At 41.2% G+C, this 22097-nt stretch overlaps 1 protein-coding gene across 1 annotated transcript in view; it reads left to right on the top strand.

The window, feature by feature from the left end:
* Window positions 1-22097, top strand: part of SERAC1 (serine active site containing 1) — a 435480-nt gene that overhangs the window by 300450 nt on the left and 112933 nt on the right. The window contains exon 11 of the mRNA XM_078649122.1: window positions 6357-6507. Within this exon, the coding sequence (XP_078505248.1) occupies window positions 6357-6507 (151 nt within the window). The remainder of the gene's footprint in view (window positions 1-6356; window positions 6508-22097) is intronic.

The raw sequence follows: 22097 nt of genomic DNA, 5'->3' as shown, positions 1-22097 counted from the left end.
AGCATGTATTGAAAATGTACATTTTGCGAGCATTTTCTACTCCATTTTCTTCTCTGGTCATTGTTCATCACTTCAGAGCCAATACCTTCCCCCCTTCTTTCATTCAATTTACTTAGGTCATCTAGTTGTGATTCCCTGATTGGGCGATTAGTTTAAAAACATTTACAGCACATCTATTTCCATTGCGTATTTTCCTACACATTAATTTTCACTGCATGTTAATGTGAACCAATTAAAACAACATTCACATTGCTACAACGCGACATTGTTCTTTATTTTCACATTCTGTTATGATCTATAATTATGGAGCCTGTTGGTGTTAACTCGTACAACCTTTTTCAACTCAGCCATGCGGCATGAGGAGTTGAGAGTTTGACGAGCTGTCTCGGACAGCCCTACAGTGTCCCCTTTCACCCGCTTGGTCATGGAGGATTGATGACAATCTACCTACCTCTTCTGTTGTTGGAGCGTTGGAAAAGCATTTATTGTTGGGACTCTAGATGATAGCTTTGTTTCGGGGTGCGACATGTACCTCTAACACTTTATCAACTACATATGCTGTAGCAGGAACTACAACGCTGCCAATGGCTGATTCTCCCGTTCAGTTAAAAAAATTCCAGGTGACTCATATTATTGTTTGGCACTGCTCCATGGCATGGAATCTGATGCATTCATCCCGTACTTGTCAATACTCTTTGACCATGAAGAGGTAGCATTTATGGATCTCAATTTTTGGAAAAAAAGCATTAAAATCAGTTGTAAATGTGAGCCTAAGCCAGTTCTAGCAAAGTACAGTTAATGTTGTTACCATAAGATTGTCTCACGCTGATCATGTTATTAAGGACTGTACAATAAATTGTATTATACTTGATCACATTCTCCCTTAAAAAGTTATCAATTTCATTTGAAATGATTTGTGCTCCAATATTGGTAACTCCGATTTTGGGTAAACCCTCCACATAAATATTTCTATTAAAACATAAGTTGTCTTTGTGGTGGATCTTTCTACCACAAAAATGTCCTTCACCGCCCTGGTATGATAATCCACCATTACCAAGGCAACTGTTTTCCCCATCGCTTATAAATTTTATGAGACCAATAAAATCCAAACTAATATTCTCCCATATATCAAATGGAAATGTATGCTTTTCATGAGCTGTCTCCTCTTCCTCACAGACAACTCATATTTCTGTGTGCTCTTGAACCTTTTGATCTTTTCCTGGCTACCAAACATCTCTCCCAGTATTCTTCCTATTAAAGTAGTGACCAAAATTACCGGTGTTTGAGATAAATTCACCACAAACACCCTCTGTGCATACATGTTTCTTGTCTGATTATCAAATAATTTTACACTGCCTGTTCATCAAATATATATTATGATTAAGTTGTTTGAGGAATAAACATTTTCTTAGTAGGTCTTCCTCCTGTGGTTAACCTCACTAATTGTAATAATATTTGGTATTCTGTGTGCTCTTCCCTTTTCGTGCTCCAGCTATTTCAGGAACATTTTCCATATTATGCACACTTGCAATAGGCAAACTATATAACCAGCTTGCCTGATAGTCTATCCTGTGGTTTTCCAAAGTCGGTCCTGGAGAGCTAGATCGATGCCAGATTTTTAGCATATCCCCATTTAGATACATGTAGTTATCCTGAAAAACTGGCATGGATCCGGCCCTGCTAGACTGCCTTTGGCACACCCTGGTCTATCCTGATTCTTGGTGAATATTGAATTTATATCTTTACACTCTTGCCACCAATCTAGGTATTTTTGCTGGGCCTTTCAATGAAGAAATATCCTACTGGTACCATCTACAGAGTTGAGTTCAAAGCATACATGGTCTTAAAAGATCACTTCAAAGCATAAATGGTCTTCCAACTATTATGTACTAAAATACTCCACTGCTTGTACAAACCAAAATGTCTAGCTCTATGACAGAATAGTTATCTCCTCTACATCTATGGACTCTTGAGAAGAAATGAACTTCTATTCACTTCCAAGCCACCCTTCCAATTGTGCTAAAAACCATGGTGTCTAAAATGATTAAAAGTTTCCTTGTTTGCATGAAAAGGCTTCGGGAGAGATGCCCTAATTCTTCCCAACTTGAGCTGCTAAAACCTTCCTTTTGCTTACATCCCACACCAGAATTCCTTCCCTTTGCATAATGAGAATTAAATGCCCAATTTTGCATCCAGAGATTTCTGTACATTTTCATTCATATTAAAGATCAAAAACACTTTTGCTATGCAGTAAAACCTAGAACTTTTTTGGGTTTTGTGCCAGCTGCATAGATGAAATATTTTGCATGCCCAATTTATTTTCTGAAAGTGTCTTATGAGCCCTTCTGTTTTTTTATACTTAATTTTATTGGGTTTCAACAAGATGTAGACTCAGTCGACACATGAATCTATGACATAATTTCCATGCAATTTATCTTTTACTACATATATTACAGCGTAGACTTACTCCAGACCCCTCCATTTGCCTTTTAGCCCAGCAGACCCAACCACTTGCCCCATATCTTCTTGTGTTTATTTGGGCCGTCCCGGTACACTGGTTGCTCTTGCGCAGTGCACCAGTCTAGTCCTTTGCGCCATTGGGAGATCGTGGGCAGATGGGAATTTTTCCACTTAGCGGCAATGTCCCTCTTTGCCGCCATACTGACAGTCCCTAAGAATGCCTTGTCTGCTCTTGTTCCTCCCATGCCCTCCATCACCCCTTGGATTAAGGTCCGGGCCTAAGTGGAACCTCCCACCCCAGTACCTCAGTCAGTTCCTCAACCAGTGCCTCCAGTATCTCGCTACGACCCTGAATGACCATGTCATATGATAAAGGTCTGCGGGCGTGTTTGTGCATCGTGGGCAGTCTGAACTCTGTAGGTGCCCAGCTCAGTGACTTCTACTAGGAGTAAGATATGCACATATTATGAGCCTTCTTATCCAATTCTTTAAGATCAGTAACCAATATCATTGTGACCGGCTTTTATCATCCCAACAGTATCTGATGTTCCTTTTCCTAAACAAAATTGTGTTAATCGTATGCAAGTACACACACACCTTGGAGACTAAATCAAAAAGTAGCCCTGTGAATTGAAATAACTCCTTTCATTGTTAAAAAAGCCATGTGTGCTTTGGAATTTAGACAGAATCTTATCTTATGAAATGCTGATTTCAAATCCAATTTTGCATAAAATATGGGCTCGGAATTACAAAGCTTTTTCCCATCTGTCCCTGTGACTTGCTCATGTCAATTCATGAGCAAGTCCTGCCTATTTTCAGAAAAAGCTATGTAAAATTGAGGTTTTTGCATTTTACTGTGTTAGAACTATTTCATTTCTATCAGGGAGTAGTAAACACTCAGCATATTTATTTGAATTCTTGCGGTCCAGAGAGAATCTAAAACAACGGCACCCTTTCTTTGTAAATTCTGCTGGGGAGAACCACTCAGATGATTCCCCTGGTTTTGTCACAAACGTTAACCACATTGTCCAGAACTCCTCTTTCTTACTACTTCTCAGTCACTGGGACTCTCCTCAGCTTTTGCTTGTGTGAAACATATTATTCAGCAATTCTTTCAATGTCCCCACTCCCTCTCTGAGAACATTTGCAAAGTTACTCAACACAAATTAAAAAATGTAAACCTCCACCACCTCCTATTCTAAGATTCGGAAACACCATAAATATCATGTTGGTGTGCCCATCTCAACACTGTTGGGCTCATTTTTATTTTATCATTATACGACTTAACTTTAATCATTAATTTCTAGTGCTTGTTTTTTGCCCTCCCAGAATATTATCCTCCTGTTCATAATCTCAGCAGATAAAATCTCAGGACTAAAGTTAACCCTCTGGCCATTTCTCTTTTAACATTTCAGAAGGAAAAATCTTGTGGTCTGCTATTATTTTAGTTTCCACCCCATATGTGCGGAAAAAAAAGCCCTTTGGGGCTTTGCCTGACTCTAAAGTTCCACCTTCACCCTTTGACTCGCTCCCTTTATCGCATCCGTACCCCACTTGGCTTTCTTCTTTCTAATATCCAGCATGCAAATCAGAGGTTCCACAACTGCTTTGTCAGTATTGAAGGGGCGCTGCAGTGTTCAATCTTTACCTCACCTGGGTATGCTTGTTGTAATACTGTAGAATACATGTTCCCCTACTACTTAAATATGTGCTGCCCTTGCAATTTGAAGGTGGTTACCATTAAGCTCATACTGACTGCTCTGTGTTTAAGACTATTAAAGGTCTCTAAAGATGTCAAAGATGATAAACCTCTCCAAGGCTACTTCTGATTTCCATGACCTCTGTAAGCAGAAGGCCGTATAGTAACTGACTTTGCGACCTGATACATGACACTCAGTTATGGAAAAGCCACAATTACAGAAGACTCCTGACACATACAACCAGATTCATCAAACCGAAATTCGCTCGCAAAGGACCAGATTCTGAGAATCTGGCCCTTTGCGAGCGCTATTTTTGCATTTGGGATTCATCATCCCAAATGCAAAAATCGCAATTCTATAAATCGCTAAATTGCGAATAATTGCATTTAAGGAATCTCAATTTAAGATTCCTTAAATGCAATTCATGAACCATTTTAAAATTGCGAATTCGCAATCTGGGGCCGCTATATACCGCGAAGTCTAACTACGTGGTAAATAGCAAAAACTTAGAAAAATGCACTTTAGTGCATTTTTCTAAGTTGTATGTTACACACACACACATGTCCTTTGGACATGTGTGTGCGCAACACCAGTGTACATTACCATTTCAGGGGTGCTACAGGGTGTCCTTTGGACACCCTGGCACCCTTGAAATCGCTTTCTTATTTGCGATTCGCTAATTGCTAATCGCAAATAAGGAATAACTCCCCATTCATTCTTATGGGCCTTTAGGCCCATAGGAATGAATGGGAAAGCCATTCCTTATTTGTGATTAGCAATTAGCGAATCGCAAATAAGGAAGCAGTAGAAATCGCAAAAAATATTGCGATTTCTACATGCATCCCGTTTTGCGAGTCTTTAATAGCGATTCCTTAAAAATCGCTATTAAGGACTCGCAAAACAGGACTTTGATGAATCTGGGGGTAAGATGCAACGATTTACTATTACTTTAAATGCTCGTGAATTACATTTTCACGTTAAGTGGTCCAAATAAGGGCTATCATTTTAAGAGCTTCTTATTGCTGTAGAGTTTGCACCCACATTTGCCCACTCAGGTTATTTCTAAGTGAATTTATTTATAAACTAGGTGTTATGTTAATATTAATGAGTGAATTTTACTTTCATTCGTATTTCAGTCACTTAATAAGCAACCTTTGATATTCGTTTTAGTCCAGGAGATCACTATTAATCTCTCCATCTCTTTCATGTAGACATGTAACAATTTTCATTAAAATAAATAATTCAAGTTTCTTGTTTTTAGCTAGACATGCAAGGCAGCTGACATCTGTGCGTATACGTGGTAGGGATTGTAGCATTGGATATTAGATTGTTCACAGAAACCACTGTGGGGTTAACAAATGGTCTAAATAGTTCACATTTTTCGCATCCATTTGATATATATTGCCCATATGATTTCAACATTTGAGATATTTTCTTTTTTTTCCTGACTGTCCTGAATGTTTATGTATTTTTAAGGTAATATACCACACAGAAACAGATTATAATGCAGGTTATGGATTTCATAACATTAGAAACTTGATTATACATTCTCTGTGCCAGTTTACTTCACTGGAGCAAGATCTGTTGAAAGGAGGTTTGCCAACCTTAGGTGAAATGACATTTTTGCCAAAGTTCTCCCCTGTCAATGAGGATGTATTTGAAAATCGTAAGTGTAGGCTGTTCCTCATATTGTCTTAAGGTAGCACCTCTCGTCTCTGAAGCAAGTCATGTCTTTAGTAAACAGAGTCTGAGATACAGAACAATTCAGATTGTCTCGTTGAGGTTGAATGGATCACCTAGCCTAGGGCTGATAGGTGTGTGTTAGTCATTATTTGAATACAGAAGTTAGCTTTGTACGTCAAAGTGTGTGTTTCATAATTGCCAGAACATCTCGCTGAGGGTTTTTGAAGACCGTAACATTCTATCTTGTCACTCACAATTCCAGTAACATGTGAAAACACAATTTGTTTTTCCTGATCTCATTGCTCCCCATGTATATCCCCTAAACAAACTGTATTGAATTGAGCCCCTTCAATAGTATAGTGTTGATCCTCAAAGGATTAATACAATTGACAAGTCTTTCTGCAAAATACATTTACAGCAAGTCTTAATTTATATAGGTCCTTTGATGAAGTTCAGAATTCTTTAAAGATCATGTGAATACATAGAAAGTAATTCATAACATTGTTTTCATAGGTTGGGTTTCATTATTGACTGAAGAAATGAAGTCACCTCATATTATTCAGTGCTCTCATGCAGCTCGAGCGCTTGCTAATTTGGATCGAGATACAGTGAAAGAGCGTTATCTTGATGGTGTGTACGTGCTACATCCGCAAACCCGAACTAGGTGAGAAGGGGGCATAAGAGGGGTTCTAGTATGATTAGGGAGGTTAAAAATAATAATAAACAGTCAATAATGATTTTTTTAAATTGAACTCTTTTCACTCGCATTATTTTTAATTATTTTCAGCCTGATTCTCGAACTGCACTTTTTGTAGTACTACAAAACATACTACAAAATGTATGTTTTGCCGATACTTATGTGCATGGAATTCTCCGCCCCCATTCCAAGTTCTGCACATGTAAGTATAGGTTTCAGTAGTAAATGTGGTAGGGACACAGAGGAGTGGGTGGATCAAAGGGGCAGACTTCATACTAAAGGGGATTGCATTAGGGAGGAGTACGAGGGGATTAGGGGGTGCCAGGATGGGGTTAGGGAGGGATGTCAGCCTCCCACACAAGAGTAAGCCAATTGCTTTACACTGGGTGTGGAGACATGTAGCTTACATTTTTGTAGTAAGTTTACACGCAGAGTTTGTGAATACTGAAAACACAATACTTACTACAAAGTGTAAGCTTACTCAAAAGTGTAACTTAAATTTGTGAATCAGGCCCCAAGTGTTTAAACAATGCCTATTCATCGTGGTTGTTTTTTAAATTCAATGCTATCAGGCAAATCTATATACAAACAAGAAGACTTCTTAGATCCTCATGTAGAAATTGTTTGTCCTAACCTGTATTATTTATTTTTCTTTTTTGTTTCCAACATTAAAAAATGATGTCATAATTTTCATAAAACACATGTCCATAGGTCTACATTGGTATACCCTTGTGATTAGAGCTCCGCCCTATATATGTGAAATACCAAGGCTTGTATTAAGAATATTTTTGTCTACACCTGCTTTGCACCTTCTTGAAACTATGTGATGACTTTGAATGATAGATCGCTAGAAACAAAACTACCATTTTAAAACTGTTTGGTCCATTTATTGGAAAAACACACAAAGCAACCTGCACTCCAATCCTTTCGGAAATTCCATTTTAATAATAGACAGCTTATGCATTCAAGGAATGCGTTTCAGGTGTATTCACAGGCTTTGTCAAGAGATTAATTTGTTATGGCAGAAAACTGCTAATAGAGAAGACACATGGCAAATTTTATTAATGTCATTTCTATTTCATGTTGTTCAAACGTGCCTTGTGCCTACCTATTCAGTCATTTAGTATCCCTTCATACTCATCGCTTGGTATGACTTTACTGCATCCAGCTTCCTACCCTACAAGTACTATGGGACAATATTTTTCCTCCTGAACACTAATATTGTGGTTTCCTATGTATTTACTTACATGTTTTTACATTACATCCTTCCAAAGCTTACAATCAATGAAGATTCACTGTGGTTAATCATAAACACTATGGCTTCAGCATAGTTTAAGTAATGAAGCACATTTCCTGCTAGTTTCATGGGAACAGATCTCGAATATGGATCTCTTTGACAAGATTGGAAAAATCCAGACTAAAAACAGGGGTGCCAGTACAGTCCCACTTTGGTATAAATCCTTTTCAATATGTGCTCTCCATGACCAATTTGTAGTTCTTCCTGGTTCAGTGTGAAGAGATTGGATGGCTCCCAGTAGTGCTGTGAAACTCGTTACAGAGTTATCTTATTGCAGAGAATTTCCATGTTAACACAATCCAAAACATGTTAATAGTCTAGAAAACAAGTTAACAATACCCCTGCTTGCTTTCGTCTAGCCGTCTGTCCCATCATTGACATTGCGCCCAAACAGCTTTCTGAAACCTGTTTACTTCATTGGTTAGATTTTACAGTCCCTCACCATTTCTGTAATTCCTCTACTAAAAACCTAGTGTACAGTTTCCCTTCCAAATCTAGTAGAGCTATCTTTTCGGTGAGGTGGTCTCCAAGCAGTGATGGCAGACGTGATTCATTAAGCTTCTGACCGCCTCTAGATGCCCGATACAATAATTGACATCAATGTGGACAAAGTAAGCAATCTTTAAAGGACAGTAATACCTGAGCCAACTTATTGCCCCTCTATTGGAATCTGAATTGCCTCACAGAAGAGAAGAAATGTGTTGGAAAATGTCTGCATGCTGTGCGGCTTAATTGGTGAGGCCAAAATTAGAAGCAGGCAGTGACCAGCGATGCTGTGTTTTGGAGAAAGGGAATGGAGGATCTGAGGCAGAGGGGCAGCTCCGAAGCAGAGACAGCTGTGTGGGTAGGCTGTTGGGGCCCACAGGCCCGAAGAAAGGAGCAGCTCTGCAAAGAACAAGCATGTGATTGGGATCCAAAGAGATGAGCGGGCAGCAAGTCCGGATAATTAGAGCGGGAGGGCAGGGGTAGTGCTGATGCCCAAATCCTGAACCAAAAGGCATGGGTAACAGTCACTGGTGCTTCCTCCCTGCCACCTGGAAGCTGTCATCCATGTCTCCTGGAGAGCCCTGCCTAGAGGGTCTTGAGTGCTGAATTCCCATATGCTGGTCCAGTGACCGATTGAATTAGCACCGGGCCCTATGCGGGACATATGAGATTGCGGAACCCAGTATTCCCAGGTGAATTTGGAGATAACAGATTGAATTAAAACTGGGAAAAGCCGCACACAGTAATGAGTATTCACAAGCCCAAACACAACAGAGTGTTTAAACTTAATTAAGACTGTGCCTTATCCCAGCCCACATAATAAGACTTCCAAGTATCTGTGGTGGGAAAACTATAAAAGAAGAGGAGCTCAGGAGTTGACTGGATGTTGGTAATGCACACTGAAGTAATGATGGACGAAGTAAGGTAAGTCCAAATTCTTTTATTCAGTAGCTATGAAGCAACACCTTCAACTTGCCAGTACAGCAGTCATCAGTCTGTCAGAATACAACATTCTAAATTGCCCCCCTCTGAGAGTTCTATGGGAGAGCCTAAGAGGAACAAGGGAGAGGGGGGAGCAAGGGAGAAACCAAAGGGAAAGATCATAACCCATCTCCCTCCGGAAAGGGAAAAGAAAGGAAAGGAGAGGAACCAGAGGAAGCACGAGGAAAGAGGGAAGTCAAAGGGAGGAAAGATAAAAAGGAAAGGGTGTAAATATACAATGCATTAAATATAAGTTACAGCATTTTGTAATCTTTGTGCCAGGAAGGAGGATGTGTGAGTCTCCCCCTCCTTTTACTGTGATCTGAACCAACAAGAGTTTTACTGATAGCCTTCTCCCTTACTTCACAAGGAATCAAGTTAGAGGGACACATGGTAATTCTATCAATGCTCCACATTTTTCCATTTTCAAGACTAACATTTTTCTTTACATCTTTGATCCTTTCTGGTTTATAGAATTTGTCACCTTTACTGCTTGTCGTCACATATGGCTTCCTGACGAGAACCCACTGCCCCTTTTCCCAGTTCTTGTCTCTAGTACCCCATTTTTTGACATAAAAGTCTTTGTACGCTTTTTGTTGTCTCTTCACGCTTACCCCTACCTCAACGGGGTCAATGGTAACAGCCTTGACCTGGAAGAGCCAACTGGTGGAGAATTTGGATCCTGCTTTTCTCCCCTTCAACATTTCAAACAGAGAAAGACCCATTGTGACATTGGGTGTGGTATGGTATGACCATAACATATCTCTTACAGTGGTTTTTATGGGTTTCCCAGAGGCTATGGCTAACTGAATGGACTCTTTTAACATTGTTTGCTCTTTCCATTTTGCCATTAGCTTTGGGACAGTATAATGGCGTGCGAACATGTGAGATGGACAGTCTACTAAAAAGTTCTTAATTTCTTCAAAAACAAACCGGACCCCATTATCTGTGATGAGAGTTGCTGGAATACCCTCCTTAGAAAATACATCAATCAAAAAACTTGTGAGAGTCTTGGTGTTGACCATGTTGACAAATGACTGCGTGAACCAGTTAGAATAATAGTCAATGAGGACAATTAGTATTTTTCCTGTGGGCCCATGGCCTGTTTGGGACCCGCAATGTCAAGTCCCAACTTGTTCCACGGAACAGTGGGTACTTCAAACGGAACGAGGGGGCAACACCTTAGACTTTTAGTTTTGTCACTAAGGTTACATGCCTGGCAATCACAGACCTTCTCCACCATAAGATGATCCATGTCAGGGAACCAGTAATCAGATCTTAACTTAGCCTTATTGAGACTTCTCTCCAAATGCCCTTCATGTGCAAGGTTTAAAATATGATCACGTAAGCTTTCTGAAGGTATTATCTTCCCAGATTTAAGTATTATATCCCTATCTAAGGATAACTCCTCCCTTACATTCCAAAACGACTGTACTTCTTCTGGTAAGTTTTTGCATCTGTTAGGCCAACCATTAATAATGAACTTTTTTACATCTTTGAGGTCTTGATCTTGCTCCATATGGAATTCCCACGGTTTTTGCAAAACCGTAGGAATGGTGACTTCCACAATTGCATCTTGTGACCTGCTTTACCTCCCTCCCCTTCTACAGGGGCCCTGGATAGGAAATCAGCAACACATTTCTTTGAACCCTGTACATGAACCATTTTGTAATTAAAACCTTGAAGACCCAGTACCCATTTGGCTATGCGGGGCGTGGTGTTCTCCATCTCTTTTCTAGTAAATAAGGAAAGTAAAGGCTTGTGATCAGTGCGCAGGTCAAAAGGTAAGCCCCACACGTAAAATTAGAAAATGCTTAATGGCCCAGTGAACAGCCAGTGCCTCCTTTTCCACCGTGGAATAATTGACCTCTGCCCCCGTTAGACTCCTGGAGGCAAACGCTACAGTTTTCTCCTTGGTATTCTTTTGGATGGAGTAGCACCAATACCTTTGCTGCTTACAACAGTGGTTACAATGGTTTCTCTTTCTACATTAAAATTGCCAATATTTGGTGCATTGACAATGGCATTTTTTATTTCCTCAAACGCTGTGTCATGCTCCCCTTCCCACTCAAATGTGGTCACTTTCCTTAGGAGTTGTGTGAAGATAGAGAAATTCTTTATATATTTGGCCATATACTCTGCCAAACCCAAAAAATGCTTTATCTCCTCTTTAGTTGTGGGTGTGGGAGCTTTGCGCACCAATTCAACTAAATACATTTTTGGGTTTGATACCCTCCTCTGAAATTGTGTGTCCTAGATAGTCTATGGAACTGACTCCTAATTTACATTCCTTAGTTGTAAAACCTGCATCTTTAAGTTTGCATAAAGCATTTTTGCTTTGCAATTGTGTTCACTTTCACTGGCACCGTATATTAGTATATCATCTTGAAAACACAACGTCTTAACACATTCCCTGAGTATGTGTTGCATTATTCTTTGGAATGCAGAGGCCAGCCCAAAAGGCATTCTAAGAAATTTGAAATTACCAAAAGGAGTAGTGAATGCAGTCAACATTTGGGAATCGGAATGAAATGTGGCCTGGTGGTATGCTGGTGATAAATCGAGAACACTGAAATACTTTGCATCTTGAGTAGTGCTTAACATTTCATGTATCCTTGGTAGAGGATATCGGTCTACCAAGATGTTAGCGTTGAGATCTCTTAAGTTAACACATAGACAAATGTTCTTACCATTGTCCTTGATTGTGAGAACGACAGGTGCTAACCATTCTGAGCTTTTAATTTCCTTTATCACACCTTGACTTACAAGTTCTTCCAGCTCTATCTTTAATGGTTCCCTCATTAATAGTGGTACAGAACGTGTTTTATGTACTACTGGGAGTCCTCCATCTTTAAGTATGATTCTGTGCATGTATTTTCTTAACTTTCCAAGTTGTGCTGTGAATACCTCAGGAAACTCTTTTATGAGATTCCCACCTACCTCAGGTGGTTCAACCAACAACGATTGGTCAACATTGTTGGGATCAAGGGTGATGTCCAGTTCCTTTTGGTGTTTCCAACCTAATAAGCTTGACCCCTTTTTAGTGATGTAAACTTTCTCCATGGTGTGCCTGTCCTTAAAAGATATATGCATTCTCGCCATCCCCTCTAAGGGAATGGGTTCTTTGTTGTATCCACCTGGTTGAATATCAGCTGTTTCTAAAACTAGATTATGTTTTTCAAACTTTTCATCAAACAATTATTTCTGAATAAGAGTGTAAGGTGAACATGAATCAGCATAAACCTGAATGTGTTCTCCATCTAGGCGTATCTTGCAAGTAGGGTATTGTACAGTTTCATCAACCTCCACTTGTTCTATTTGAAAGATGTACTCTTTGCTCTACTCCCCTTCGTCATCTGACCCATAATCATGTGTACCTTCTTACTAGCTGCTTTGCACAGTTTTGCAAAATGGCCTCTCTTGTTGCATTTCCTGCAAACAACATTTCTTGCTGGGCATTTCAAATTATTGGCTATATGGTTTGGATTACCGCATCTAAAACAGCGAATATTATCTGATTTATAATGGGAAACATCTTTAATTTTTTCACTAATCTTACACACCACCTCTTCATTGACTAGGGTTTAGCTTCTTCTTTCTCTTTGTTAAACCCAATGACATTTTTCATCTCCTTTATGCATAATGCAGTATGCTCTATTCCCTTAGCTATGTTAATGAATTCCAGTAGGTCAGGGTTTCTAGGGAGCAACTTTCCCTGTATTTTCTGATCATTTGTGCATCTAACTAACTGGTCCCTAATGAGGGAATCTGTAAGTGTGCCAAACTCACACATTGCTGATATCCCTCTTAAAACTGCCACATAAGCAGAAACCTTCCTTCCTTCCTTTGATCTCTTTTGAAAAATGCGTGTCTTTCTAAAACTACATTAATTTTTCCCTGAAGTGAGCCTCTAATAACGCACACATCCATAGAAAAAAGAGAAATCGAGATTTGTGCCTATAGAAACATCAGAGAGCACACCCAAAAGCAGTCACCCCAGTGAGCTGAGAGGGGTTACCTTTGGGTCGCAAAGACTGGAATTGCTACAGCAGATAACGGAAACATGAGTGGCTAACAACACAGATATGAAACAAACAGAACAGGCAGATAAGCTTGATAACATACTGCGAGTAAATTCCATTGGCAATCTATTTGGCCTAAAACCCCAAAAAGTTTATGAAGTTCTTATTATAACTGCCAGTCGACCTTCAATAAAGTAAATAGATGGGTGGGGGGGGCACTGTCTTTTGCCAACTATTAGGACCAAGTTTCTGGGGTATACAGAGACTGATGGGACTTTTACGTGCGCTTCCAGCCATCAAATCACTTTCTGATGCTAAAGTCCTAACAATCTTTTTTAGCCCACAAAAAATCTACATTGGGCCTAACAGTTTTACCTATTGTGTGTTATATGTGCTCCTCAAAATGTATTAGTTGGAAGTTATGGTCACTTTCTAATTTACATTTCATTTGAAATTCAACCAGAATTGAAACAAATGAAACAAAACAAGAATGTAATACATGCAAAAAGGTGTGTATTAGATTTGGAAGACAGAACTCTTTCTGCCATTTATGGCTCTTGAAACAATTCTTGCCATGTCTGATTTAAGGTATCCGGAGCAGGAAAACTCCATATGATCATGGACTATACGCTATTAATCAAAAGCTTCAACCATCAAATTAAGGTTAAAATCCCAGGTTACCAAAGTATCACATAAGCATTTTCAGACTTACAAATTGTATTTTAGAGCAATTTTACCTCTGTTTTCTCAAGATTTCCATGGGGGTAGAATATAAATCTTATATAACAGCACACCCCTCTTGTTATTTGGAAACCTGATTTGTGCTCAAACAACCAGTATATTCAGCAAATTGTACTACTTTTGATTGATTGCTAAATTTATTTTGATGCATATTAATGTTACAAAAAACACAGTTGATGGCCAGAATGTAGAACAATGTCATACATTCACCCCAGTACAAGGATCGGGCCTAAATCCATCGTTTTTTTTGCACTCCACACCACCCTGGGTTAGACACTGGCTATATGCAAATCAGCTCTGACCCTGTGCCTCATGGGAACAGTCCAGTCCGAACTACCAAGCCATGTCTTTCCCAGACCGGAATCAAGCATCCAAGGACTGGTTTCTGGCTATCAGCCTTCATCAGCCTGGATAGCTTGACTCCAGTGGTGTGGAGTGCCTGGGACTCACGTCTGAGCATACCCAGCCCACTCGGGGTGAAAATTGCAAAAAATACAGTTGATGGACAGAATGTAGAACAATGTCATACATTCACCCCAGTACAAGGATCTGGGCCTAAATCCATCGGTTTTTTGCACTCCACACCACCCTGGGTTAGACACTGGCTATATGCAAATCAGCTCTGACCCTGTGCCTCATGGGAACAGTTGCACTTAGAATATTAGAAGCAGATTGTACACCCTATTTTGCAATTGCAGTTGCAAAATTCCTTGGTTGGGCATGGTCAATTCGTACACGTATGCTATTGGGTAAAGCAACTTAATGATTTATGATAATCAGGTTTCTCTTTTTTAGTAAAAATGTTATGGATTGTAAAGGAATGTTTTTATATCCACATATCAATATCGTCAGCATTAATTGTTTAATACTTGTTTTACTAAAAATTTTATGGACTGTAAAGGAATGTTTTTATATCCATATATCAACTTTGTTAGCACTAATTGTTTAATATTTGTTTTTTATGTAAGTATTTTAGATGTAGTATTTATTGTATAGTGTTAGGGTGAAAATGCTTTTATGACTGCTGTCGAATAAAGCTTTGAAATTGAATTGAATGTATGACATTGTTCTACATTCTGTCCATCAACTGTGTTTTTTGCAATTTTCACCCCGAGTGGGCTGAGTATGCTCAGACGTGAGTCCCAGGCTCTCCACACCACTGGAGTCAAGCTATCCAAGCTGATGAAGGCTGATAGCCAGAAACCGGTCCTTGAATGCTTGATTCCGGTCTGGGAAAGACATGGCTTGGTAGTTCGGACTGGACTGTTCCCATGAGGCACAGGGTCAGAGCTGATTTGCATATAGCCAGTGTCTAACCCAGGGTGGTGTGGAGTGCCAAAAAACGATGGATTTATTCCCAGATCCTTGTACTGGGGTGAATGTATGACATTGTTCTACATTCTGTCCATCAACTGTGTTTTTTGCATATTAATGTTAAGCATCCCCCACTGAGTTTCGAACTCCTAAGAGGTCCACTTAAAACACGAAAAAAACAAAAGATACAAAAATAGGCTGCATAATATTAATACAATAAAAATGGTTACCTATTACAGTACAACCAATTACATGATCAGAAACGGAATAGAGCTGAATCGTTCAATACAGATTTAAAAAACATTTTAAAAAGAACAAAAACTTAAAAACTAATCAGTTATTCTGAGAGAGGTCTCAACAGTTTACTGCGATTTAACAACAAGGCTGGACAAATAATACATTTTTCAGATCGTGGACTCCATTATTACAAAAGTTGCATACCGTTTAGATGTTAACACCTTTAGCAATATGATTTTCAAACACATTAATGTCCTGCACTGTAAAATGCCCTCAACCCCTTGGCCTGAGATTGTACCTTACTGTCACTATTGGATATGTGTTCTGAGTCATTTAATGTGTTACACAAAATTTTCCCTAAGAATGTATAAGAGATATTTCTAATTTGTGCATGCCAATGTGCCAAGAACAGTTGGAATGGTTATGCAAACTTTTATCATGGAAGCATAAAACTTTACTTTTCGAGGAGTTGATTTTCAAAAAGTGTAATCCAGTGAACTGCTGTAACGCACTAAGACAGCTATTAAATCCTTAGGAGTTAAATCAAGGATTACAATGTCATCTTCATATAATAAGCAGGTCACTAGGTGGCCCCAAATAGCTGAAGGGAAGCCTAACCCTTTACAAAGGAAACTAGGTAGATCAAATATATAAAGAGAAAGCAACGACGGTGCAAGTAGACACCCATGGATCAGGTTCAAGCCATTTTTGTAGGAATACCCGCAGATAGTCCCCGATCCCCGCCTAACAGTACCTGGCACCAGGTGCAGGAATGTAGGGCAGTTATTAAACGCAAAAGAGCTCCAGGCATGCTGATATTAGATCATTTTTTCCACAGGGTTGGGTGATCAACTTTTTCAAAGGCTGTGAAAAGTCGATGAACACAGCATATACTGGGGAGCCCCTGATAGACACATATTTTTCAGTAATAAGTTGTAGAGCTGCAATAGTATGTAAAGTACCATGATTTTTTCTAAAGACGAATTGTTCTAGTGGAATAATCGCGTTATCCTCAACCCAGGTGTTAAGTTGCTCCAATAAGCACCTAGCAAAAATCTCAGCTATAGCATCTAACAGCCCAATTTGTTGGTAGTTAAGAGACAAATTACAGTCACCCTTTTTATATAATGGGACAATGGTGCTTCTGGTCCAAGAAGTATTCAAAAACCGGGGATAGTATTGCCCAAAGTTTGGCTTCCCCTTCTATGACCGAGGTTGGGACTTCGTCTGGGCCCATTGCGTCAGAAGTCTGCATCCTGTGGATCGAAGCATCGATCTTGCCCACAGAAGGTGGTCCATAACTATCAGGTACTAACTCAGAACCTACAGGGAGATTTCCAGTCCCACATTCAACTCCTGGAGTATCTGCGTACAATTCCATGATAAAACTGACCCATATGTCCTCACTGATGGGAGAGGGGTGGGAGAGATCTCACCCTTGACCCAGTCTGCAATAATTCCTCAAAATATTCTTGCATTCTTCCTGAATGCTGCTTCTCCTAAATCAATCCATTTAAATTCTGAATTGCGTACATTTTGCCTGCAGGGTTTGGAGGGAAGCATCTGCTGCCTCACGCACAATGATTTACCAGCTAGTGCCCCACAGTCGGTAGACCCAAACTTTGCCCAAGGTTTGTGTAGGAGGACCTCTGCTCCTAAATTGGGCATGTTGCTTTCCTTCTCATTGATCGCCAATTGCATAACCTGATTTAGAGGGTCCTCATCTCCCTTTGCACCCCCCATAGCTTTTAGTATCGTAAACAATGTATTTTGGATGCGGTCTGCGTTATTATTATTTTTTTTCAAAAGGCTAAGATGGATGGTGACAATCTTTCCAGACACTTAAGGGATTCAGAAACTTGAACATATTAATCTTGGAGGTTACAAGTCAGATTCCATCGTAACTTCAAGTCAGTGGTGGCATATGTTTCTAAGATAGCAGATGATAGCTCCGTCGGTGTACTGCTAAAGAACTTCAATCCTATTGTATGTGGTTAGCCAGGAGGAGTTGTAGGGGGGCTTGTCTCAATAGACAAATGATTTCTAAGCTCAACATCAACAACCGTTAGAGCAAATCCTTCCCAGACACTTAATTAGTGCTATTCATAATATCAGGGGAGGAAGAGAGACAGACATTGTACTGTATTACAACTTAGTGCGGACAGAGGATGCCCCCAACTTTAGAATAATATCACCACATTCAACGTTCTCTTTCTGAAACAAGCATTTACAATGCAACGGTTTCGCCTTTGTAAAAGTTAGAGCTATTGGCATTGTAAATGACACATTTTTTATTTATGTGTTGGTTTTAAAAACAGATAAATAAATGGCATTGCCATTTACAATGCCAATAGCTTAATCTCTCGCAAACAGTCTGAAGAAATACGGTCCAACCTGTCTGCTAGATGAGACACGAGTTCAGAAGATTAACAAATGACTGAGGCGAGTGCATTGCCAACTCTAATTATTAATGAAACCTCGTTCTGCAGAAGTCCTCTACAAAATTCAAAGTATTCTCATCAGAAATGAGGCCAACTTCCCGCGAGGCTACTCAATCGAAATTGCCCTTGACGGCTTTAAGTATTTGGGGATTTTTGTTACCCCGGACCCCCACCTGTTCCATGTTCGTAACCTCCAAGGCCCACTGCAGAAACTCCATACAGACGTCTCACACTGGAGATCGCTCCCCCTTTCTCTACCTGGCAGAGCTGCCCTATTTAAAATGCTTGCACTCCCCCGGTTCCTCTATGCCCTACAAAACTGTCCGTTCCCCATATCAGACTCCTACTTTAACTTAATCGAAGGAGACCTCCGCCTCCTTCTATGGGACGGCGGCTCCCCCCGCATTGCCCTCATCTCTCTCACGCAGGGATGGTATGACGGGGGCATCGCCCTCCCGAATATCCGTCTCTATTATTGGGCAACCCAACTGGTCGCCACCAATTCGTGGATCTACGGCACGCCCACAAACCTTGCCTTCCATTTGGAGAAATACCAGACGAGCTGTGGCGGATACCTCGCAGCTCTCTACGGCAAACACTCCCGTACTCGTTATATTGGCCCAATGTTCCACACACTGTCAATATGGCGCCGCGCAAACAAGAGACTCGGATGGGCCAACACCCTCACATTGTCCACCCCACTTTGGACCCCGTACAGACTGGGCACCCTCTGTCATTGTAGTGGCTTCGATAAATGGGACACAATAGGCATATCCACTATTGGCGACTTACTCCACAAAGGCAGGCTACTAACATTCAAAGAACTTCAAAACACGTACAATCTGGCAAACTCTGAGACCTTCCGATACCTTCAAATTAAACACGCCATCCTCACCAACATCCCAGATCTCGCCTCCCTCCCACAGTTCTCGCCCCTTGAGGACAGACTCCTGTCCGAGCCCCTTCAAGCTAAAGCGATCTCTTACACATACCGCAAACTGTGCAACAACATGCCAAATTCTTTCCATCTCCTGCGGGATAAATGGCAGACTGACGTTGGCAATCTGGAAGATGCAGAGTGGCAGTCGGCACTGATGTCCCCGCGTGAATCAGCCATCAATCATAGATATCGGTTGATACAGTTAAAAATACTACACAGGACTTACATGTCAGGCCCCCTCCTAGCTAAAATCGGCCGTCGCCCATCTGACCTTTGCCTCCGTCACTGTGGCTCAACGGGCACTTTCTATCATATCCTGTGGGAATGCCCTGTAGTCCACGACCTCTGGCACCGAGCTGTCCTGAAAATGACTGATGCCCTAGGAAAACCGGTCCCTCTGACTCCCAAATGCGCGCTTCTTAATATATGGGACCCCACAGACCTCACAGTGATAGAACAGCGCTGGGCGGACCTGAGCTTCCTCCTCATAAAGCGTGAGATAGTTATGCATTGGGGTTCGCCACTTAAACCGCTCCTGATTAGGTGGGTAGCTGCAATGGATGTGTGCATGCTGTCGGAAAAATCAGTTTACAAAACCAGGGGTTGCCCAGGGGTCTGGGATAAGAAGTGGGGTCGATGGAATGCATATAGGGGCGAATTATGTACTTCCCCGACGGCGGATATGTCTATGACCAGGCAGGTCATCACTCGGTGAGTGTGGATACGATTACTGTCATGCCATGCGTGCTCTGTGGCAAAGAATGCTGACTGCAATTGTTCACATAGATGTTTCTTCTGCTTTACTTAGTTATGTTTGTTTACAATGAAAATACCATTGACCTATAGATTATCCGATACGCAGCTCTGGCTGTTTTGTGCACACCTTGCTAACGCGCCGCCGAGCCCCCGGGATGTCGGCTGAATGGCTGTGTTGTTCTGAGACTCTCGCTATGTGCCCATATGTACCGCAGCCGGCCCTCGGGGTTGTAGGCTCTATGCTGTGTCAATTTGAAATATACATTAAAGGTCTTGGAAAAAAAAAAAAAAAGAAATGAGGCCAACTTGCATCTGACTAGTAACCCTTCAATAAACAACTGTTTGCTGATATCTGGGTTCTAACATCATTAAGTAGGGGTTAGGCAGCACCACACAAATTAGCAGTTGTGCAAAATGGATGTTAACTAGACTCCGGATGCATGTGTGTTTAATGGAGTTGAGCATCACCAGACTCCGTACTTTTGACAAATCTACGAGCTTAGTCCGATTATAATACGAAATTGCTCATGTTTGAGAAAACAGGCCTTTGGTCCAACAAGAGCACATCGTGCCTGCAGTTGAGCACCAGATATATCATATAAAAGCTCACTGCACTTTGTTGAAGAACTAAATTCTATGGGCCTGATCAAAGTGGCAATGTCTTTCAATCCATCTTCCTTGCACGAATGTACGTTTCAGAATAAAAAAATATATATATTTTAACACCGCACTTGCAATAATAGTGGATGTAATTTCATAGTTCTGTAACTAGTGACGCTACAATCCAACTCACTCATTCACCCCAGTAAGCGGCCAGTCTGCCCCGACAAACACTAGTCAATAGGTCCCATACGAGTCTAGTTAGGTGGCGGGAAACGCAACATGGCCGAGATTCGTTATTTTCATGCATACCTATACTAACATGCCTCCTTGCATACACATCCCAGAGCGCCACAGGAGGCCTTTGTAAGCACCCAGATTTATATCCCCTCTTACGACGAGGGGGTGGGGCTGTCTCGAGCGCGGGGATTACTTCAATGCGCTAATCCTGGCTGCTTGATTTCAGTTATACAAAACGCTTTGCAGAACGTAAAATCTGGCCGAAGCTTTTGAGATTTGATGGCTGGGAAGGCACGCACAAAAGTCATGTCGCATATTCCAAGTCTGTCACCTCAACTTCACTGGCAGTCACAGCAGGCCACCGTTTATTTATTGTTGGGTATATAGCGTCCAAGAGGATGTCGCCAGAGCTGTGGAAAACGCAGTCAGCAGGGTACATGTTTCCGAAGCAGTGGAAAATCACCAGTTAAGATTTTAAATCACAGAGGACAATCCATAAACCTGCTAAGGAAGCGCGCTGGCCAGCACTCAAGATCTTGAATACCCAAAATGGACCCGTCGCCGGGCTTCGCCAAAAGCCCCACATAAAATGGAATCCACTCAAAGAGAAACATGCCACGAAGAAAGCCCTCAATCTTTCGTAAGGCGTGTTCACCCCGCGCATATAGATTTGTTTAATGTACTACGTTTTTAAAAAGCGCGAACAAGCCCAAAACAGTGTCAGGGCGCTATACTGCAGAAGATCATTTGTAGCCCTTAAGGTAGTGACGGAACCAAACTGGGGGACGGCTCGCTATTCTAAGGCAAACAAATACGGCGAATTAAAAACAAAGAAAATATTTTTTTTAAAACACGGAGGAAAAAGTAATAATTACAAGTTGAAAATGTAGCGGGAGAGGAAAGGAAGAAATAATTCACAGGACTGCACGCGAGGAGAGGAGGAGTATTAGAAAATGCAAAAGGGAAACGAGAAGAGGCCAGGATAAGAATAAGAACAAGCACCTACGGGCACACGGACAGCGGGAGGGGGGGGGCGGGAACGGACAGCGGGAGGGGAACGGGCACACGGACAGCGGGAGGGGGGGCAGGAACGGGCACACAGACAGCGGGAGGGGCGGCGGGAACGGACAGCGGGACATCGCGCAACCCACCCCTGAAAACGACATTTTGGAAGTGTGGCGAAAACAAAGCTTTAAAAAAAATAAATAAACCACCGCCCACGGCCGCATGACGATCGCAAAGGGGCGGGATGAGTAAAAATCGCGGGAACGCCCATGAATCTGCTCCGGCATTGACGGACAGATCTCTGTTCCAATGGCTAGCCTCCATTTATGGAGCTAGCCAATGGAACAGAGGGGCGGGACAACACACACATACTGTACACGTAAGATTTCGCCTGCGCCGAAAAGCTGCGCGGTGCGCAGCTTTCGACAGGCGAAACCTAAAAAAGAAAACATAGGGTTTGAACCCTTGGTTAGATTTAAAAGTGCATTTAAAAGTGA

This window comes from Lissotriton helveticus, chromosome 6 (genome assembly GCF_964261635.1).
Source record: "Lissotriton helveticus chromosome 6, aLisHel1.1, whole genome shotgun sequence".
Classification (NCBI taxonomy): Eukaryota; Metazoa; Chordata; class Amphibia; order Caudata; family Salamandridae; genus Lissotriton; species Lissotriton helveticus.
The sequence above is the reverse complement of the archived record's forward strand: the minus strand, read 5'-3'. Positions and strand labels throughout refer to the sequence as shown.